The 24,530-nt window shown below is 43.0% G+C and overlaps 1 protein-coding gene across 1 annotated transcript in view; it reads right to left on the reverse strand.

Annotated features, from left to right (window-relative positions):
* The window catches only part of LOC126199614 (lachesin-like), a gene marked incomplete at its 5' end in the record, with an annotated part of 448,647 nt that overhangs the window by 15,499 nt on the left and 408,618 nt on the right, over window positions 1-24,530 (reverse strand). Inside the window, one exon of the mRNA XM_049936541.1 lies at window positions 18,915-19,063. Within this exon, the coding sequence (XP_049792498.1) occupies window positions 18,915-19,063 (149 nt within the window). The remainder of the gene's footprint in view (window positions 1-18,914; window positions 19,064-24,530) is intronic.

Below are 24,530 nucleotides of genomic sequence, written 5' to 3' on the forward strand. Positions count from 1 at the left end.
GACTGACTCCAGCTACACATTGCAAATGCTAAACTGCAAATATCTCCCGAAATACAGAGAAAATACGCCTGACGATTCTTAGATAGGACGCGGCCAGCTTTTCTCCGCCCGCAGTACAGTTGTCGATGGATTCGCGCCCTCCCATCAACATGATGAAAATGTATGGGGATTCACTTGACCATGCAACGCTCTGCCATTGTGCCATAGTGCGGTGCCGAAGGTCACTTGCCTTTTTAGTTTTAGTTGCCCATGTCGCTGTGTTAACGTTGGCACATGCACAGCTCGTCGGCTGCGGAGGCCCATCGGTGGGAATGTTTGGAGTACTGTGTGTTTTTCTCTGCCTCGTGATGACTGGGTGTTGTGTGATGTCCTTAGGTTAGTTAGGTTTAAGTAGTTCTTAGTTCTAGGGGACTGATGACCATAGATGTTAAGTCCCATATTGCTCAGAGCCATTTGAACCAGTACTGTGTGTTCAGACACATTTGTCTGAGCCCAGCATTAAAGTATGTTGTAAGTTCCGCCACAGTTCACCGCCTGTCCTGTTTTACCAGTATTCCCATCCTACGACATCCGACAACTGCAATGAGGCGTGGCCGCCCAACCCCACGACATCTGGACGTGGTCTCACCTTGGTTTCGCCACGTGTTGAAGACACCACGTAGCTCCTCGAATACCCGGAAAGACGTGCTGTTTCCGAAATGCTCGTGCCGCGCTTCCGAGTCGTCACAATCTGCCCTAGGTCAAATTTGGATGGCTCGCACGATTTCCCCATTCTACACACAAACAGCACGCTTACTGATACTAGAGGCACCGTGTGTGGGTTTGACTACCAGTCTTTCCTCACCAGCTGACGCTGTCGACACCCGGACAGGTTTATATCGACAGAAGATCGGCTGTCATAATTCTCTGGGTGATCAGTGTTTGCCTGTCCCTTTTGATTCTAGTAAAACACAAAGAAATTTTTCGCAAAACATGGAACCGAAAAAAGGAGCGTAGTCGGACACAAATACGAAAAAATGAAACACAGGCCTCTCAGCAGTTCCCTCAGTTAACATATCATGAAATATAATTTCATAAGCCAAAAAACAATCTGCATATAAGATTAAACCGAATGAACCGATTTTCATTTAATGAAATGAATTCTCCAGGAGACGCTGTCTGCGGTTTCTTGCCTCCTGATGCAAAACCACTTCGACGACTTGCGCGTCGATGAAGTTGATATGAAGTGGTGAGGCTGTAATAAGCATCCGGTCCTCGAGCGAATAAAATGTCTGAACCCGTCGAAAATCAAACCCAAGACTTCGCGATCTAAAAATAGCGACGCTAAGCACTAGAAAATGAGCTGCGAACCCTGTTTAATAGAAAACCTAAAGAGTGTCATGTCCGCTCGAGCGATGCCTATTAAGCCCTGTAATGTTCAGTCAATCCTTTGGACTGGTTCACGTATGACAGTGTTAAATCCCGGCAAACGTCTATACGTTGGTGCTAAATAACCAAAGACAGCTCTGTTGTAAGTCTTACATTCTATACTGTCATCCCTATAACTACGGATGCGAGACCACGGATGTACACTTTACGAATTTCTGATAATAATGTGGCTACATTGCACTGATGATATTAATCACCATCACAACGACACATTAGAACCGATGTGTTTCGTAAGAGTACCAGTCTATTTCGCACGCTCTATTCTAAGAATCAGATTACTAAAAGTGTATCGACCACTCAGCAAAAATCTGTTAAATTTGTAAACTGAGTTGTCCAATGACAGGGGCGTAAGCGAGGACAACTTCACAAGGAAGCTATGCTACATTTTTAAGAGATTTTTTGGTGACTGAATTCATAAGTGTAGTTTCTCCACATTAATATTTTAAACTGTCTTTCATTCTTACTTGTGTCTCACTGTACACCTATCGCTACACAGACAAACATACGTGAACAGTTTAAAGGACGGCAGTAGCAACAGACGAACAATCTGATACCAACCATAAAATAAAAGTTTTTCACGATGTAGATATTCCCAATTTATTGTTGTACGCCTGCAGAAAAATGTAAAACGTTCAGCTATGCCTTTAACCTACATACAAACAATTACTACCTAAGGACAAGAAAAAGTACTGAACTACCTAAAACCATACATATATATATATATATATATATACAAAACCCTTGTTAATCGCAGATAAATTCATATTATACAGAATGATTCCTCCCAGAGAGAGAGGCAAAAGAAACACAGTTATTAGTGTATGTAACAAAATAAACATACAGTTTCAGATATAATGAAACGCAAAGAAACATGCTTATTGTTAGATCAACAGCGCAAATGCGCGTTTCATTTCGTATATACTGCACATAAAACAGAATTTACACCGCCGCAATAAACGCAGAGGTAATATGGAATTATATATGAATACCTAGCGGGTTGAACTTTAATGGAACACTGGCGTCAACATTAATATTTTGTTACACTAATACTTCTTTTATTTAATTTTAGCATAAAACTTATGATTCTAATCTGATGAAGTCTATGAATACATTTAGATATTATAATTTGATAATAGTCATCAATTATTCTGAAAAGCACACACACATACACACACACACACACACACATATACACACACACATACACATATACACACACACCCTGTCGCCTTGTAGTGATCAGGTTCAGGTTAAAAAGACAAGGATTCTACAAACATGTCAAACTCAATCGAGATGCGGGAAGATAAAAAGAGTAGGAAGATCAACGTTACAGTCAGTTCCACAAGAAACTGTACGTCATAATTTTAAATGTAACGTCCGCAGCGACATCTCTGGTAGTGGTCTCTAATCTGTAATTAATGACCTTTTGCACAGTGTATAGATAAATAGTGTGAGAGATGAATGTTTCGGCTATTTGCAATTATTTATATCCAATTTAAGGGGAGTTAGAAGGGAAAAAATTTTCACATTTTTTTGATTTTTATCTCATTATTAAATCTGAAATTTTCCGAATAAAATGACATATAAAAATCACTTATAAAAACAGAACGGAAGTGTTTTATTTTATTTTTTAAAAATAATCTACACCGGATGAAAATGTTAAAATATTTACATGCATTATTTCAACATCTAATAAAATCGGATATTTTTTATACAGAAGGCTGTGGATTGCTGTTTCATAAAGGTGAACAATGTTGGTCATGTCCAGAAGAGGATGGGCACCAGGTTGAGGATGTTGAAACAAAGCTTGAGTGAAAAGAAACTTTCTGATGGTACAACCATAAGAGGCAGGCTGACAGACAAAATGATAGATGAATTACAGCAGTATTATGGGATGGCCATTAGAAATAATACTGAGGATTTGTTGAAAATGAAGGAGGCAGTATGGGCTACCTTCTTCCACAGACTGTCAACTGATGTAAAACCAGTACACCACCTTTGCCCTCCTGGACCTGATGCATGCAATCCATGCGTACAATGCCCAGTACTCAAACAGTTCATACAGCCATAAACATTTCATCCCAGCAGACCTGGCAAATCCTGAATTACTGAAGAAGTGTCACCATGGTCAGACTCAAAATTCCCAATGAGTCGTTCAATAATCTTATATGGCCACTCTTGCCAGAAAAAGGTATTTGATGGAATGAAGACACTAAAGTGGCGGGTCAGTCATGCTGTTATTGCTTGTAATGATGGCAACATTGGTAGAGTGAAAGTACTTCAGCATATGGGAATTAATCCTGGAGTAAACTGCGTCAGAGTACTTGAACGGATGGACAAGGTTCGCATTGATAAAGTACGAGGCAGAGTTGGCCACTAAGGAAACCAGAAAGAAGAAAAGTAGAAAAAACTTGGGAAAAGGTCAAGAGGATGATACAAAGTATGGTGCAGGGTGCTTCTGAGTGACTACAAATTTAAAAAAAATTAAGCATGTATTAAGTGAATTACTATCTTTCGAAACTTTAGAAGCCGTTCCTGAAAATTTACATTTTCTGTTGCATTTTTCCATAAATCTCAGAAACCACTTCGAGTACAGGAGTCTACTGAAATAAAAGAAGAAAATAATATTATGTGTAATTAAAATTAATTAGGATAACGTATAAAATATTAGACAAAATTTTAACCGTGTAATTAAAAAATTGTATTTCCGAAAGCAATGGCTGAAATGCAATTATTGTAGTTCAGTAGATGCAGAGGAAACAGTTTAATGTCCTGTAAAAGTTTCAAGTCAATGACTGCAGTGGTTCCTGAAATACAGGGAAGCCAAGTCACAAAATTTAACATTGTTGGGATAGGGCGTTCTAGCTCCGCTTAGCCGACCGAGGTGGCCGAGCGGTTCTAGGCGCTACAGACTGGAACCGAGTGACCGCTACGGTCGCAGGTTCGAATCCTGCCTCGGGCATGGATGTGTGTGATGTCCTTAGGTTAGTTAGGTTTAAGTAGTTTTAAGTTCTAGGGGCTGATGACCTCATACGTTAAGTCCCATAGTAAAAAATAAAAAAAACTCCGCTTAAATGCAGTGTTTGTCAAAAACGCCTTCTGAGGTGCTTTAAGAATTAATTTGGTTCGAACGAGGCAACATAGGTGCTTCAGGAGGATAATGATCTGGGACACCGTAGTGTCTGTACAGCATGGAACCAAGGCAATGGGATATCCACGATGGCATCTTTTGTAAAGTGAGTTTCGGATCCGACGAATCCACTTACACTGGTACTACGACTTGCGTGCGGTCGGCCATTTTCACAGTACCAGAAGTGTCATTTTTTCAGAGCTGTCATTGTCATATCACGACAAAAAGTAGGAAGAAAGGCCGATAATCAACATGAGTTTCAAATCTGGACCTCGACAAACTTTTAGAAACACATTTGCCGTAGGTTTTGCGCTATGTTGCTAATGTGAAGCTATGCAACGTGTGAAATCACAAATTTGCCGGATAACAACAAAAATCAGAGAAACATGCTCCATGAATGATGAGATTAATTAACTTGTGTATAAAGCAATCAAAAGTGTTTATTATATTCATAGACACGTACTCAGTAGCGGCGTTCTTGTTCCAAGTAAAAATGTAATTCGATGTCTTATTTTGTGAGTTTCATTGATGATCCAATCCCTCAACCTCTCTAGTTTGGTGCAGACCTCTGGTTTTTTTTTTTTTTTTTTTTTTTTTTTTTGTCATGTGCTAAACTCTCCCATTAATTATTGTTCCTGTGGAAGGATAATTTGAAAACTAAACTGCACTTTGGAATAATTGAGTGAAAATGGAAATAAAAAGTTAAAGAGAAATTGGATAAACGATTATAAACAGGATCCAAGGCAATTTCTACGGTGGAAAGTTAAAGATATTAGTTCATAAATAAGAATTTTCAGGTTATGCAAACGTTGCCCTTTTAGGCTTGATTAAGCATTGCTCAAACATTTATCTATGCAACGTTGATCTGATTACTAGGTGTAATGTTTCTAGATCAACTGCAGAACGTGTAATAAATTGACTAATGACAATAAAAATGTACTATGTGGAGAAGAGATCATGGTCGAGGTTTTAAGTAGTGCGTAAGCAGAGATGAAATGAGCCACATCAAATAGAAAAAGACGGACGACTTGTGAAATATTTTTATATGGTGAACAATATTTAGATGCTAGGCGCTATATGCTCTCTGAAAACAATATTCTTAAGTTTTAACATGTTGTGAAGAAGTTCATATTCGTTTCTGACAACCACAATCGCATTTTTCCCTTTACCTTGCAGCTATGAAGCCCTATTCACACTATGATGTAGAATGTTAAAAGCTTTGATTTTGCTTTGCTCTATAAATTATGTTGGTCGGTAATAGAATCTTCGGCCACTGCGTAGTTGAAAAATATCACCTCCATTAATGAAGACATAAACTGTATATTATCTACATTATTTGCCCAATTAACAGGCATTCGAGCATTCGGCTTTTGTCGCACGCTAATACGAAACCTATGAAAAAAAAGTGAAATATCACCAGATTGCGTGTTTTGTTTTGCTTTGCTGCTATACTAGTTTCTATAAGCTAAGCATAAGTCGCAGAGTTTCTTTTCAGTTCATCCGGAAAGGAGAGTCCGTTGATAAATCTTACAGTGATGCTGCTATTTTATGCATAAGCAGCGGAGAAGTTGTTCCAACATAGAGTTGTGAGTTGTATATTAACAATATTAGAGTTTCATAGAGAGGAAATTAAATTGGTAAACTTACAATAAATAAGTAAAAGATGACGCACCATTGACTACAAAAATGGCTGAGAGTTTTCAGCAGATAAAACTATAACAAAAATAGTTAGCTAGTTGGTATTAATATACGTTTCTGACAGATCATATAGCATTGTACAGTGCAAAAAAAATTTATGCACAATAAATTCGTCGTAGAATTCTACTTTCGTAGTACTCGCAAATCTAATTTTCTTTCAGCATTTTACAAGGGCATCGATGGTTCAAATTTATTACATTAATAACTCTAGTTTACAGAGATTTCTCTTTCTTTTATGTGCTTCTCATTGCCTTTATAATTTTTCAAATAATACTATGTCTCGCCAGTGGATGTTGCTGGTTAAAAATGACGATACTGATTTCTCCAGCGATTACAAGAGTAATTAAGCGCACCGTCCACGAATAAACCGAATCATTACTCACTGTTACTATACCAACCGACAGAACTCTTCCGAACTAATAACTCGACATGAAACAAATAAAATAAATAATTACACAACAAACTGTTCAATTAATTTTGTTGCAACTGAACTAAACATACTGAGCGGCGTGGAACAGTTGCTAACTCACAGGACTGCAGTCGGGATTTTTTTGGAAATCTGTGGTAAGATCCTTTGGGACCAAACTGCTGAGGTAATCGGCCCCTAAGCTTAAGGACTACTTAATCTAACTTAAACTAACTTACGCCAAGGACACACACACACACAAGTCCGAGGAAAGACTTGAACCTCCGAAGTGAGAGGCGCGCGAACCGTGATAAGATGCCTCGGACCTCGCGGTTACCCATGCTGCTGCATTCGGGCGGATGAGACTTCACCTCCGAGTTCGGTCACCCAGATTCAGGTTTTCCGTGACTTCCGTGAGTCCCTCGAGGTAATTTCCGCCATGTTTCCTTTTAGAGGGGTGGCCGATTTCCTTCCCTGTCCTTGAAACATTCCGATCTTGTGCTCCTCTAATGATCTCGGTGTCGACAGAACGTTAAAACTTTCAGTTCCTTTATTTTCAACTGCACGCTACCTCTCAGCAAGTAACCTAAACAATGACTCCCATGTCGCGTTTTGGCCCGTGAACGGTAGCTCTTGACGTTGTTGAAGATAAGAAAGGACCGCTCGTTTTAGCTCCGAAATTTCCAGACAGCCAACTATGCACGAGGGGTATGATTCACCACATCATACCGCTTTCGATACTAGCACACCTTACATCAGTTGTCGTCAAAATGCGGGCAGCGAACCTCATGCAGCCGGCCGCTGTGACCGAGCAGTTCTAGGCGCTTCAGTCCGGAACCGCGCTGCTGCTATGGTCGCATGTTCGAATCCTGCCACGGGCATGGATGCGTATGATGACCTTCGGTTAGTTAGGTTTAAGTAGCTCTAAGTCTAGGGGACTTATTACCTCAGATGTTAAGTCCCATAGTGCTTAAAGCCATTTGAACCATCTGAACCTCATGCGGCCATAGTCAAGTACTCGTGCGGCCCTCCATTCGCAACCCTATTTCGTAACAACGCGCATCTAGCAACCAACAGCCGAACCCAAAAATATCAACAGACATTGAGAGAGTGTAGTTTTGCTACTCAGTAACAAACAACAATACCTACCCAGATAGTAATACTCCAACGTTTGCTAATTTCAACTGACGTTGATTAAATCAGCAGTGAGCTAAGTAAAGTAAGCCGCTTAAACTCCGGCAGAGAATTAGATTGCTACATCACTGCGGGGATAGTGAATGTGAGAGGGAGACTGTTTTATTGTATGTGTTCCAGAGCTGACAACTCATTAGCGTAGGCGCATCTTACCTATCACCTGTCGTGGCATAAATTTTAAAGGTACCATGCAGACGCCTTCATTTTTACATAATACACATATTTGAAGCAAGAAATATTAAATTCAAATAAGGATTTGCAATGCAATCAGTAGAAGATTGATGACTTTCAAAACATTCAGTAACCATCTGCATTTAAATACAGTGAAGTACCGAAAGTGGTGGAATAGCGACATGCACGTATACCGTTGGTAATATCGCGTACACGATGTATAAAAGGGCAGTGCATTGTCGGAGCAGTCATTCGTACTCATTTGGTTCATGATAAAATATTTCCGACGTGAATGTGGACGCAGACTGGAATTAATAGACGTTGAACGCGGCACGGTAGTTGGAGCGAGACGTATGGGAAATCGTCAGAGAATTCAATATTCACAGACCTACAGTGTGACGAGTAGACCAGATTTCATGCATTACCTCTCACCACGAGAACTTAGTGGCCAACGCCTTTCATTTAACGACGGAGAGCAGGTACGTTAGCGTAGTCAGTGCTAACAGACAAGCAAACTGTGAAATAATGGCGAAAGCCAATGAGGGACGAACAATAAACATATCCATGAGGACAGTGCGGTTTAATTTGGGCGTTAATGGGCTATGCGAGCAGACGACCAATCCGATATCTTAACAGCACGACATCGTCTGCATCTCATCTTGTGGACTCGTAATTATATCGGTTGGATCCTAGACGATTTAAAAGCAGTGGTTTGGTAGGGTGAGTCCCAACTTCAGTTGGTAAGCGCTGATGACAGGGTTCAAGTGTGGCGTAGAGCAGACGAAGATATGGACCCAGATTGTCTACAAGGCACTGTGTAAGTTTGTGGAGGCTCTGTAATGGCGTGGACTGTGTTTACATGGAATGAACTGGGTCCTCTGGTCCAACTGAACCGATCATAGACTGAAAATGATAATGCTCGCCTTCTTGGAGGCCATTTTCAGCTATTCAACGATGGAATTTTTATGGATGGCAAAGTGCCATGTCATGGGGCGTCTGGACGATTTGAGTAAATGATTTGGCCATCCAGATCGTTTGACATGAATCACATCGAACATTCAGGGGACATAATCGAGAAGTCATTAAGTGCACAAAATCCTGAACCGTCCAGACTTTCGGAGTTATGGATGGCTGTAGGGGCAGCATTGCACAATCCTTCTGCAAGGGATTTCTAACGACTTGTTAAGTCCATGCTACATCTAGTAGCTGCATTACTCCGGGCAAAACGAGGTCCGACACGATATTAGGAGGTGCCTCATAACTTTTGTCATGTCAGTGTATAAGTACAATTGCTGTTATTAACTCGCCGCGCGGGATTTGCCAAGCGGTCTGGGGCGCTGAAGTCATGGACTGTGCGGTTGGTCCCGGCGGAGGTTCGAGTCCTCCCTCGGGCATGGGTATGTGTGTTTGTCCTTAGGATAATTTAGGGTAAGTAGTGTGTAAGCTTAGGGACTGATAACCTTAGCAGTTAAGTCCCATTAGATTTCACACACATTTGAACATTTTGTTATTAACACTTGGGCTATCAATATCGTCAGTTTACAGGACGCGAAAATTTCGGTAGACTGCTGATCACTACATGTGACGGGGTATAATTCCTCCCTCTTATAATACGAAACCACTTATATTGACAGACTCGATCGGCCTTCAGTATGTTGTGAGGAACATGCATTTTTCCAACTGTTGCTTAAAGTCAAGCTGCTGTTCGTTTAGTAAGTAAGAAATGAAAAACGTAGCTTCTAGCTGTCTTATGCACGACGAAATTTTGTGTGATTTGGAGCCTGGTTTTTTGACAATGGCAGTGAGGTTTGACGATATCGGTGATTTACATGATGGTAAATATTGAGGAAGAATACCTGTGTAATACTTCAAGTGAGTATTTTCTCGTTTTGATTTCGTAAAACATTTGTTGAAAGGACGCGTTTTTTTATTTTTCTTAATTTTCTGAAATATTAGAGTAGTGTTCAGGGAATGGCTTGTAACGGAATGAAAAGGGAAAAATGAAATTTTAAAACCAAGAACGATGTTTTCGATTAAAAAGGGGGTATCACAGGGATGCAGACCTACGGTCCTATTGTTCAGTCTATCCATACAAGGAGAAATGACGGAAATACAAGCAAGGTTCAGTAGTTGGATTAAAATACTGGGGGAAACGATATCAGTCATACGATTCCCTAAGGACATTGCTATTCTCAGTGAATGTGTAGAAGAACTGTAGGATCTGCTGAATGGTGTGAACAGTCTAATGATTATAGAATATGGACTGAGAGTAAACAGTAGCAGACATATTAGAGCAGGTGATCATGAAGTAGAAAAAGTGAAGGAACTCTTTTACGTTGGAAATAAAATCACCCGTGACGGACGAAGCAAGTGGGACAACAAAAAGCAGAATACCCGCGGCTACCCGGACATTCTTGGTCAACAGCTCTCGTACGGAACATAGACCTTCATTTGAGAAAGACATTTCTGAGAATGTACATTTGGGGCAAAGCATTGTGTGCTAGTGAGTCATGGAGAGTGAGAAAACCGGAACAGAAGCGTTTGAGATGTGGTGCTACAGAATAATTTGGAAAATTGGGTGGTCAGATAAAGTAAGGTATGAGAACGGCCTTTGCAGACTCGTCGAAGAAAGGTGCATACGAAAAACATGGACAAGAAAATGGGACACGACTATGGGACAAGTGATAAACAAACAGGGAATAACCTCCATGGAACTAGACAAAGCTGTAGAGGGATGGTTCTAGGGGAAAATAGAGATTGAACTACATCCAACAAATAACTGAGGGCCTAGAGCGCAATTGCCACTCTGAGATGAAAGGAATGGGACGAGAAAGATCGAACCAGTCAGAAGAATTATGTCTCTAAACAAAGGTATATATATATATATATATATATATATATATATATATATATATATATATATATATATATATATATATAGCGGGAAGAGACCAAACAGCGAGGTCATCGGTCTCATCGGATTAGGATAGGGCGGGGGAGGAAGTCGGCCGTGCCCTTTCAAAGGAACCATCCCGGCATTTATTCGGTGTGTGAAAACTAAATTACTTCTTGACGACAGACCGCAGGGCTGGTTTACATGACGAAACGTTCAAGAATGTAGTGAAAGGGCCCATACACTATTTGATCCGAAGTATCTCGGCAACTATTGGTTGACATCAATATGGAGCCTGCCGAACTTTCACCATTATGATGGCTTGAATTCTGCTGTGGACACTTCAGTGAGGACTCTGATACTCTGTAGAGAAATGGCCACACTTCCTCCAAAATCCGAAACCACAGAATGCAGTACTTTCGGACGGTGGGGTCTGAAGCGACGTTGGCTTTCTGGCTCATCCCAAAGGTATGCCGTTGGATTCAGAACAAGCCAGCCCACTTGAGGAACGTTATTGTCCATAAATCAGTGTCTCACAGATGCTGCTTTACGACGGGTTGCATTCTCATGCTGATTCAGACAGCTGTTATATGTGAACTGTTCCTCCACTGCAGGCAGTACACATTTTTTTTTAAATCTCCGTCAAACGTTTTCCTAGACGCAATAAAAAATCACTAAAAACACTTCCATACTGCAACACCTCTTCCTCGATATTTCACTTTTGGCACTTTATCTGATTGCCAGGTAAAATTTCCACTTTCTCGCCAACCCAAGTCGTTCCATCGCACTGCCACAGGGCATAGCGTGACTCATCAGTTCAAACGACGCGTTTCCAGTTACACTCTCTCCAGTGCCGTCGCTCTTTACGGCATCTCAAGCGTCGCTTAACACTGACTACACAAATTTATGTATATAGGAACTGCTCTTCAGTTCTATCCTTTATCTTTAACTGCATAATCTCAGTCACTGTGGTAAATGGTCTGGACTCTTGGCAGCACTTTGGATCTCATTAGTGGTTCTCTCCCCTGATTTCGTGCTATCTTTTAGAAACCCCCTCCGCAATGTAAGAGTTCCGCCTCGTCTTAGTTAAGCTGTGGTTGTTTTTTCGCCTTTCCGCTTCACGATCAGATCTCCAGTAGTCGACTTCTGCAGCTTTTGAAGAGTTGAAATAACCCTGACGGATTTTTCACTCATGTAAAACCCACGTTCGAAGTCGCGGTGCTCACTCGACCGACTCATTCTGCTGTTATTGTTTCTCCACACACAAAACAGTCCTTCTCGCCACCTTTTATATTGACGTTAATGCCTCTAATGACATCTAGTGGTGAATTCAACTTTAGATCGGGATGTCTGGACAGCGTTTTTGAGTAGCTACGTGCCTTAAAAATGCGTACACGTGCTGTGGTAGACATGCAAAGAAACGCAATACACTGTGATAAGTGAAACGGTGTTCCATGCAATGTCTTCGACACTGTATGGAAAAGTAGCTGTGAACAGCAAACAGTGTAGGAACTGCTAATGTGGCATATTCAAATCGACAGTCAAAATGGAAACGACCGGGATCATCGAAAGAGTGTGAAGAATACGGGCACAAAATCTCTGACACAAAAAATGCAGCCACTAAGATGTCAGTAACTAACGAGTGGTTAAGCGGAACATCTGAACCAAATACACTCCTGGAAATGGAAAAAAGAACACATTGACACCGGTGTGTCAGACCCACCATACTTGCTCCGGACACTGCGAGAGGGCTGTACAAGCAATGATCACACGCACGGCACAGCGGACACACCAGGAACCGCGTTGTTGGCCGTCGAATGGCGCTAGCTGCGCAGCATTTGTGCACCGCCACCGTCAGTGTCAGCCAGTTTGTCGTGGCATACGGAGCTCCATCGCAGTCTTTAACACTGGTAGCATGCCGCGACAGCGTGGACGTGAACCGTATGTGCAGTTGACGGACTTTGAGCGAGGGCGTATAGTGGGCATGCGGGAGGCCGGGTGGACGTACCGCCGAATTGCTCAACACGTGGGGCGTGAGGTCTCCACAGTACATCGATGTTGTCGCCAGTGGTCGGCGGAAGGTGCACGTGCCCGTCGACCTGGGACCGGACCGCAGCGACGCACGGATGCACGCCAAGACCGTAGGATCCTACGCAGTGCCGTAGGGGACCGCACCGCCACTTCCCAGCAAATTAGGGACACTATTGCTCCTGGGGTATCGGCGAGGACCATTCGCAACCGTCTCCATGAAGCTGGGCTACGGTCCCGCACACCGTTAGGCCGTCTTCCGCTCACGCCCCAACATCGTGCAGCCCGCCTCCAGTGGTGTCGCGACAGGCGTGAATGGAGGGACGAATGGAGACGTGTCGTCTTCAGCGATGAGAGTCGCTTCTGCCTTGGTGCCAATGATCGTCGTATGCGTGTTTGGCGCCGTGCAGGTGAGCGCCACAATCAGGACTGCATACGACCGAGGCACACAGGGCCAACACCCGGCATCATGGTGTGGGGAGCGATCTCCTACACTGGCCGTACACCACTGGTGATCGTCGAGGGGACACTGAATAGTGCACGGTACATCCAAACCGTCATCGAACCCATCGTTCTACCATTCCTAGACCGGCAAGGGAACTTGCTGTTCCAACAGGACAATGCACGTCCGCATGTATCCCGTGCCACCCAACGTGCTCTAGAAGGTGTAAGTCAACTACCCTGGCCAGCAAGATCTCCGGATCTGTCCCCCATTGAGCATGTTTGGGACTGGATGAAGCGTCGTCTCACGCGGTCTGCACGTCCAGCACGAACGCTGGTCCAACTGAGGCGCCAGGTGGAAATGGCATGGCAAGCCGTTCCACAGGACTACATCCAGCATCTCTACGATCGTCTCCATGGGAGAATAGCAGCCTGCATTGCTGCGAAAGGTGGATATACACTGTACTAGTGCAGACATTGTGCATGCTCTGTTACCTGTGTCTATGTGCCTGTGGTTCTGTCAGTGTGATCATGTGATGTATCTGACCCCAGGAATGTGTCAATAAAGTTTCCCCTTCCTGGGACAATGAATTCACGGTGTTCTTATTTCAATTTCCAGGAGTGTATGTGACACCCTACTAGATAAAATCATACAAGTAAAGAAGACTTAATTGAGGTATGTAACCATGAACAATCTTCTCTTCAAACCGTCGAATTGTGCTACGTGGCTCGATTTGATGCTCGATAGATAACCATTATGGTGGAAGTGTACAATTCCCTACAGAATTGCCAAGTGTCCGAGGATGTTCAAAATTAACGCTGCAGTGGATTTGAAAAGAGCTCTTCACGAAAAGTGTCCAGCAGTTCTACAAACGCAGACAAATGAGGATGCCGGATGAAGATAAACGAAGGTATTTTCCTTGTTGAGTTATCCTTTTTGAATACACATTGTAAGACCAGTAGAGACCGACATCTTATAAGATCAGTATGGTTTTCATAGAACTGTTTGAAGATGCAAGTCAGTACTAACCTTACGGCTTACTTCGGAAAATAGATTGCAGGAAAGCAAACCTACGTTTGTATTGTTTTACATATAACGAAACCATTCAAACATACTGAGTCAATAAACTCATTCTAATTCTGAAGGTGGCATGGAAAAAACAGATTACCTACAACATGTACAGGAACAAAACTGCAGGTGAAAGAATTGGAGGATATGAAAGGCTAACAGTTATTTAAGGAGGTGAGACAATGTAGTTGCCTATTCCCAACACAGGAGACCAACAGGAAATTTGGGAAGGTGATTAGGGTCCACAGAGGAAATAAAACTATAAGGTTTCCTGAGGACATCGTAATCGTAATTCTTTCGAGGACGGTAAGTAACTTAAAACTAAAGAAATGTAATAGAGCTAATTTGAAGCAGGCGACATTGAGGGAATCAGATTACGAAATAAGTCACGGAAAACAGTAGAAGAGTTTTGATATTCGTGAAGTAAACTATCGGTTGATGGCAAATGTAAATACAATATAAAGTGCAGACTTGAATTATCAGGAGACCATTTTCTGAAAAAAGCGATGTCTTAAGAGTAATATAAATTTAAATATTAGAATGTCTATTCTGAATAAATTTCACTGGAGTGTGACCTTGTACAGAAGTGAAATGTGGAATTTAAATACATACATTAAAAAAATTAGCATCATCCCGGTTCCCAGAATTCCTGAAGATAGACTTTGACTTAGGATACTGTATCACAAACAGAGTCCCTTTGACTGTTCAGATATGTGATACAACCTGCCCGAAGATGTAAACAACCACGCATGAGCAGCGCCTATTAGACGGAGGACGTCCGACAGCCTATCAGTTCCAGTCATTCCACCAGAAAGGAGGTACACTGCTCGTCTTGTCTGTAGTTCAACTATGAATAGACGGTCAATACCGCGGTTCGATCGCGTCCGCATTGTTACTGTGTAGCAGGAAGGGCTCTCATCAAGGGAAGTGTCCACGCGTCTTGAACCAAAGCGATGTTATTCAGACACAGAGGAGATACAGAGAGACCGGAACTGTCGATGACATGCCTACCTCAGGCATACCAAGGGCTACTACTGCAGTGGATGAATGATACTTACGGATTATGACTCGGAGGAAACCTGACACCATGTTGAATAATGCTTTCACTGCAGCCACAGGACGTCGTGTTACGACTCAAAATGTGCGCCATCGACTGCCTGATGTACAACTTCACTCCCGATGTCCACGGCGAGGTCCAGCTTTGCAACCACGACGCTATGCAGCGCGGTGCAGATGGGCCCAACAACATGCCTAATGCACTGCTCAGGATTGACATCACGTTCTCTTTACCGATGAGTGAAGCATTTGCCTTCAACCAGACAATCATCGGAGACGTGTTTGGAGGCAACCCGGTAAGGTTGAATCCCTTAGACACACTGTCCAACGAGTGCAGCAAGGAGGAGGTTCCCTATTGTTTTGGGGTGGATTATGTGGGGCCTACGTACGCCACTGGTGACGGCAGTAAGATACGTGAATTCCATCCTCCGACCGATAGTGCAACTATATCGGCATCGTATTGGCGAGGCATTCGTCTTCATGGACGACAATTCGTTCCCCCTTCCTGTACGTCTTGTGAATGACTTCTGTCAGGATCACGACATCGCTCGACTAGAGTGGCCAGCATGTTCTCGAGACATTAACCCTATCGAACATGCCTGAGATGGGTTGAAAAGGGCTGTTTATGGACGACGTGGCCCACCAACCACTCTGTGAGATCTACGCCGAATTGCCGTTGAGGAGTGGGACAATCTGGACCAAAAGGGCCATGATGAACTTGTAGATAGTATGCCACGACGAATACAGGCATGTATCAATGCAAGAGGATGTGCTACTGGGTATTAGGAGTACCGGTGTGTACAGAAATCTGGACCACCACATATGAAGGTCTCGCTGTATAACGGTACAACATACGTGTGGTTTTCATGGGCAATAAAAAGGGCGAAAATGATGTTTATCTGGAACTCTCGGAACCGAGGTGATTCAAAACCTTTTTTTGCAAGAATACTAACCGTCTGGTGGGCACGTCGGATAACTATTGCAAATGTAGAGCATCAGATTAAGGAGAAAACAGCCTTATTGTACAAAATGGCTTGTATAAAGAATAACACACATTCTCCCTTTTCAGTGAAGTGACAAAAGTCCTGGGATAGTGACATGCACATATACAGATAGCAGTAGTATCGCACACACGAGGTATAAAGGGGCACTGCATTGGCGAATTTATCATGTTACTGAGGTGATTCTTCTCAAAAGGCGTTCTACTTGATTACCAGTGTGGCCCCACGATGGCAATTAACATACTTTAAACACATATTTGTAGTTGCAGCTAGGCACGTGGAACATTTCACTTCGGAAATCGTTAGGGAATTCAGTATTCCGAGATCCATAGTGTCAAGAGTGTGCCGAGAATACCAGATTGAGGCATTACCTCTCACCACGGACAATGCAGTCGTCGTCTGTCTTAACGACTGAGAATAGCTGCCACTGCGTAGAGTTGTCAGTGCTAACAGACAAGCAACACTACTGAACTAACCGCAGGTATTAAAGTAGGACGTAAGCCAAACGTAGGACAGTGCGACGAAATTTGGCGTTGATTGGCCATGGCGGCAGACGACCGATGTGAGTGCTTTGGCTGATAGCACTACATCGCTTGCAGTGCCTGTGCTGAGCTCGTCACCATGTCGGGTGGACCCTAAACGACTGCAAAACCGTGGGCTGGTCATATGAGTCCCGATTTGGTGGGAGCTGATGGTAAGGTTCAAGTGTGGAGCAGACCCCATGAATCTATGGACCCATACTGTCAAAAAGGCGTTGCGCAAGATAGTGGTGACTCCATAATGGGGTGCGTTGTGTTTATATGGGATGGTGTCATACCCCTGATCCAGCAGAACCGATCACTGACTGGAAACGGCTATATTAGAATACCTGGAGACCATCTGTAACATACCCAGACAACGATGGAATTTTTATGGATGACAATGGGCCATGTCACAGATCTACAATCATTCGTGGTTGTTTTGAGGAACTTTCTGGACAGCTCGAGAAAATGATTTCACCACCCAGATCTCCTGATATGAATCGCATTGAGTATCTATGGGACACAATCGAGAGGTCAGTTCGTGCACAAAATCCTGCACTGGCGTCACTTTCGCAGTTATGTACGGTTATACGGGCAACACGGCTCAGTACCTTTCAACGATTTGTTGAGTCCATGCTACGTCGATGTGCAGTAGTATTTCGGGCAAAAGGCGGTCCGACAGGATGTTAGGATATCTCGTACGACTTTTGTCACTTCAGCGCAGTTCAGTACGCAGGTTCAAATTAATTTAGTACGCAGCAGCTATACAGAGATGAGCAGAATTATGCAGATTAGACTAGTGTGGAGAGTGACAAACAGCGGCCGACAGCAAATTTCCTCTTTAAGTGGTGTACCAAGTAAGAGGCACAGCGAACAATGACCAATCTTGCGACATAAGAAGTACAATAAACAATAGCATTTTATTGGAGACCTGAGTCTGTCCTGATGGATCTAATGTGCAAACAAGCTTAGTGGAAAAAATTTGTCTCAACTCACTGCGCATGCATAGATGATTCTTTAAGACAAGACAACGCAGCGATCAAGCCACGTGCTCACTCACGCACGCAATTGCGCTAAGTGAGCATTTGGCAGTAGAGATCAGTGAGACATTTATGTTTCAAGGTGACGTTGGGCATAAACACGGGTGAATGTATGGAGTGACAGATTGTCAAAATGGGGAAATCGTATTTGACAGTGCCCTTGGCCATACAGTCCGTAAACTTGCTGGATCTGTTGATATTTCGCGGTGGACTGCAGCGGTGTGATATTTGGCCACAAAACACGAAGTTAGAATTGTGTTCGGAAAAAGATTCTGATTATGACCGGATATGCGTTTCACTGCTTATGAATCAAAATCACTTCCATATCTGACAGGAATTGCTGCAGGCAGTGAGCGAAAGTTCCATCCTAATCTGTTGGAGACGGGAAATGTTACGGCAAATGCTTGCAATCATTTGGAGTCGGTCACCTCGTAAGAGACAGTGTCTACAGACGATACATTCATAGGGCTGGTACAATAAATTCCTGTTTGTCCAAACACACCTCCAGCCTATTACCTATCGATTGGCCTTAAACATCACCCAGGTTGAACACCATGGGAAATTTGTAGAGCATCGTGGAACAGCGGCTAAAACGCCATCAGCATTACTGTAGTTTTGTGCCATTGCGCGATTAAATCCTCGATGAAAGGCTTAACCTGGATACGATGGACCTGCATAGCCTTCTGGGCTTACCTCATAACCGAGTGTAGGTGGTTGTCAAGCCCCGGGACGAAGTTACATGGTATTAAAGGATGCCTGTACTAATTTCTCTAGGGGTTCCAAGTTATTTCTACAATGAGCTTAACTTCCGGCAGTTGGTACGAGTGTGTGTACTCACCGTATAGTCGGAGGGTACCCTCTGCCCGCCCCAGCGAGTTGGTGGCGACGCAGTTGTAGGTGCCGATGTCCGACCGGCTGAAGCTGCGGATCACCAGCCACATGTAGGACTTGTAGGAAGCTCGGCTCTCGCGGATCGCATACTTGGGCCTGCAAACAGACAGTATTCCAAACTAACCACTCTGTGACGCAAACACCTAACTGTATTTCTCCTGTTCATAGCAGCCTCAATGTGTAGAGATATCAGGCGAGCACCGTTTGAAAGGCAGCAACCACAAAATGGGAACAGTACCGAACCTACAGCCTAATATCACATACATCAAGAATTCTCAGAAGGACAATTCTAAGGACAGTTTAAACGATGGCGGTGCGTTTGTTGAGAGAAAGGAATTCTGGATTCATGAGATCAGAGTAAGGTGTTTCACTGAAAAGCTATTACAGAAAAATAAAATAACTTACGTGGCCTCTGCACGACGAGCACTGAGTGTGGGTCATCAGCTGCACCTGCGGAAGGACAGTGGTGCGACGGGCTTAACATGATAGGTGGCTTACATCTTAGACCTGAGATTACTGTACCGTCTGGATTTCTTGTATGGTCATTATATTTCATAAATAGCTGACTAGTTCTCAACTCTGTTGCTTAGTCAGAAGATGTTTGTTTTCAATGTTTGTGATTACCCGACAGTGTTTCTACCCAGAGCGTGGCTTCAGTACGAGCCAGTGCGCGGGTAGTGGTGGTACGTTCTTTCAACAGCACTGTGGTCGTTAAACAATGATGAAGGTGGGTCTACCTATTGTCATTTTACTGCTTCTCATCTGTTACTGTGGTAACATGTTCACTTGTTTATCCAATGATATTTAAATTAATGTTTTAAAACTGTGGCTGGAGAAGCCTTACGTGAGCAAGTTACTGACGGTTGTGTTTTTGGGTTGGGCTTACTCCGAGAATTTCATGGTGAAATTTCTCTGGCACGATTTCAGGTATCACTACATTTTGTGTAATTCTGAAGTTGGTAACAGAGTTTGGGAAACAGGCTGGAGTACGGCTTGACTGTCTTATTGCCAGCTATAGCAGTATTTAGTCGCCCTGTACGTCTACATGTGAAGCTGTGGTAAGGGTTACATTCTATGAATGTTGATAATTGAAGTGCATGAGTAGTGCGAGTTAAGTGAACGCCTAGTCCCACTGATATTATAATTTTATTGATTACACTGATATTACGATTTTAATTTACCTCGACTGCTGTTAATGAAACTCATATTTAACGATATTTAAGTCCAAGTTCTTGTCTCAGTCATTTGCCAATTTAATATAGAGTTAATGTTGTTGTGGTGCAACACGTGGCATGCATTATTCCATTTTATTAATTTCTGCTCAGCTGATGACTGTTAAAGTAAGTGAGTTTCACTTAAATTGTTATGTGTATGTAAAGGAGATGACATTTCAAATGTAAAAAAAAAAAAATATTTTGCTGTGGGTGTGAATCCGGAATCCTTCCTATTCAGGCTGAAAAAGTTTTATGAATTTATTTGTAAAAGTATAGGCAATGGAAATTAAAATGACCTGTGGTGGCTCTCCTGCTCCAGGTTCACCTATTTGACGTCCTATCCCCCTTAAATTCAATTAATTTTTAATTTACTTTTCTATGTGAGTAATGTTGTTTTTGATGACTATTCTAAGGTTTTATATTGATAGCCTGTTTTGAGCATGGTCACAAATGAATTTCTCTTGTATGCTTTGAGTACTATAGCACTTTTTGTTTCTGTTCTTCCACAAGTCGTATGATGTTTCCGTTTCCTTTGTTGTACACTTAGTTATTTGTAGTTCTGTAGCTGTGTGCTGACTTTTTTGGCTATCTTTGCAGTAACATAGTTTTAATCTGCAATAGAAAGCTTAGAAGTTTCAATTACTATTTACACATGTGCAATAATGTTTGCTACAATAGTACAAGCTTTTTTATTAAATTATGTCCTAGGCCTTTATGTAATAAATATGTTTCGTTATTGTTATTATTAAACTGGGGCACTGAAAATCATAACAGTTCAGAACACAAACACAAACTTTAGAGAAAAAAAGATGTTTGTGAAAATAAAAATTTGTAGGCATCCACCAGGCTCATAGGTTTGACTTTGTTGTTTAACCACGTCTCATCCTGTATTTCCTTTAAAAATACACTCACTTTATGCTATTGAATTTTAATTAATATTTATAAAGTATTATTAACGTTAATTCAACGATTTGGCATATATAGCCTATTCGAAATAGGGTCTTTTTGACTATTGTGTATTTTGCAATTAATGTGAAACTAGGATCAGAACATAAAGAACCGATACTAAATGCACACCATACACAACTGTGACCTATTGCAACAGTTCATGGTTCTCTTTATCAGCATTTTCATAAAGCATATTCTCTGGATTGAGATTCAGATAAAACTGTCTCTTCACTGCATGCAAGAAATCTAATATTCTTGTTAACTCTATGTGTTTCAATTTTTATCTAGTACTTTGATAACTATTTGCGTTTCGAGGTTGACACTTGCTATCTATCTGTGTATCTGGGAACAGGATGTCGCAAGGCTTCCCCAAACAATGGGGAAATGACAAGCTGTAGTCTCTCTCAATGTGATCTGGAAATGATGATGGCCTTGATTGACTTCACTGAAGAATAGGTACTTTGGACAAAAGTTCACGGTAACCTGTTGAAGATTTCATCATTATAACATGTACATTGTTACCATGAACATCAACTCTTGGTTTGGCAGTGTGAACTGTAACACTAGTAAAGGTTCTGATACCCTCAGAACTGATTTTACAGACTAGAACATTGAAACCATGGACTGCAAATTTATGGTGGGGCGTTCCTTCTGGAGCTTCTAGCTTTTGTGAAGAAATGGAAGAAATGGACGTGAGCGCAGTCAATAAGCATTCATACCCCAATGACCATGTGTGCTTTGGGCACACAAGGAAGTGAGTATCAGAGAAGTCGGTAAGACAGCTTTTGCCGATGGTCATATATACAATGTAGGTGCATAGCACAGATAAAGCTAACTGACAATAAAATGAACACCTATTAGGAGCATGCGTGTATGCTTCAATCTCAAAATCAACGACAGTGTTGTTTATTCCCTTACGTTTCTCAGTGATGGCTCTCAGAGCCTGAATTCTATTTCTGTAAAAGTTTTTACTCCATCGAAAAATTTAAATTTTGGATCGCATTCTAATTCTTTTCTATTGTAATTGTAATACTGGATTAATGCATTAACTTTTCTCCTGATCATTAGTTTTTTTTAGATATTCAGTTTTCATGTATTCAATAATAGTTTTCATAATTATGTCAAATAAATGATTTTTTTAATAGCTTCCATATTTCTATAAGCGCTAAATATAGATTTGTCGTTAACAACAGGTTCTTTAATATTTATCTCGTATCTTTTCTTTTAGCCACATAACATTTTTGTTTTACATGTCTGGCTACATTTGTTGTTGCATTTGCATTCATGTGTGCATATTTCGACTTAGCTTGATTGGAGAAACATTTTTTATTGAAACATACAATGATGAGCGAAAACGTGATGACCACCTGATTAATAACTTTTTCGTCCATCTTTGGAAAGAAACACATTACCCATTCTGCGTATCAGGGATCCGACTATTAGTAACTATTTTGAGGCATGGGGCATTAGATGCCTACGCACGGATCATGCAATTCGCGTGAATAACGAGCCGCTGATTTGCGTACGCGATGATGGGAACCGATAGCAACCTAGACGGGTTCCATAGGATTTAGATCTGGCCGAGACATCAACGTGAGTTGACTATAATGCTCTTCAGACCATTGTAGCACGGTTCTGGCCCGGGGACATGGATAATCATACTGCTGAAAGCTAACAACGCTGTTGGGGGACGACATCAAGCATGAAGTGATGCAGGTGGTACGCAGCTGTCAGCGTGTCTTCGAACACCACCACAGGTCTACTGAAAGCGGAGGATAATGTTCCTCACAGCATAATACTGCTCCCACTAGCCTGAGTGCGTAGAGCGCTGCACATTTCGGGCCGTCGTTCACCTCGGTGACAGCGTTTGTGGAGACGACGATAGATTTAGTGTACGAAAAATGTGATTCACCCGAAGAGCCGACACGTTTCCATTGATGGACGGTCGAATTACGATGGTCCAGTACCCACTGCATTCGTAACTGAAGATGGCATTGGAACAACATGTGAACACCTAGAGGGGGTCTGTTGCACAATGGGATGTTCAGTAATGTACACTCCTGGAAATGGAAAAAAGAACACATTGACACCGGTGTGTCAGACCCACCATACTTGCTCCGGACACTGCGAGAGGGCTGTACAAGCAATGATCACACGCACGGCACAGCGGACACACCAGGAACCGCGGTGTTGGCCGTCGAATGGCGCTAGCTGCGCAGCATTTGTGCACCGCCGCCGTCAGTGTCAGCCAGTTTGCCGTGGCATACGGAGCTCCATCGCAGTCTTTAACACTGGTAGCATGCCGCGACAGCGTGGACGTGAACCGTATGTGCAGTTGACGGACTTTGAGCGAGGGCGTATAGTGGGCATGAGGGAGGCCGGGTGGACGTACCGCCGAATTGCTCAACACGTGGGGCGTGAGGTCTCCACAGTACATCGATGTTGTCGCCAGTGGTCGGCGGAAGGTGCACGTGCCCGTCGACCTGGGACCGGACCGCAGCGACGCACGGATGCACGCCAAGACCGTAGGATCCTACGCAGTGCCGTAGGGGACCGCACCGCCACTTCCCAGCAAATTAGGGACACTGTTGCTCCTGGGGTATCGGCGAGGACCATTCGCAACCGTCTCCATGAAGCTGGGCTACGGTCCCGCACACCGTTAGGCCGTCTTCCGCTCACGCCCCAACATCGTGCAGCCCGCCTCCAGTGGTGTCGCGACAGGCGTGAATGGAGGGACGAATGGATACGTGTCGTCTTCAGCGATGAGAGTCGCTTCTGCCTTGGTGCCAATGATAGTCGTATGCGTGTTTGGCGCCGTGCAGGTGAGCGCCACAATCAGGACTGCATACGAACGATGCACACAGGGCCAACACCCGGCATCATGGTGTGGGGAGCGATCTCCTACACTGGCCGTACACCACTGGTGATCGTCGAGGGGACACTGAATAGTGCACGGTACATCCAAACCGTCATCGAACCCATCGTTCTACCATTCCTAGACCGGCAAGGGAACTTGCTGTTCCAACAGGACAATGCACGTCCGCATGTATCCCGTGCCACCCAACGTGCTCTAGAAGGTGTAAGTCAACTACCCTGGCCAGCAAGATCTCCCGATCTGTCCCCCATTGAGCATGTTTGGGACTGGATGAAGCGTCGTCTCACGCGGTCTGCACGTCCAGCAAAAACGCTGGTCCAACTGAGGCGCCAGGTGGAAATGGCATGGCAAGCCGTTCCACAGGACTACATCCAACATCTCTACGATCGTCTCCATGGGAGAATAGCAGCCTGCATTGCTGCGAAAGGTGGATATACACTGTACTAGTGCCGACATTGTGCATGCTCTGTTGCCTGTGTCTATGTGCCTGTGGTTCTGTCAGTGTGATCATGTGATGTATCTGACC

The sequence above is a fragment of the Schistocerca nitens genome, chromosome 8 (genome assembly GCF_023898315.1).
Source record: "Schistocerca nitens isolate TAMUIC-IGC-003100 chromosome 8, iqSchNite1.1, whole genome shotgun sequence".
Classification (NCBI taxonomy): Eukaryota; Metazoa; Arthropoda; class Insecta; order Orthoptera; family Acrididae; genus Schistocerca; species Schistocerca nitens.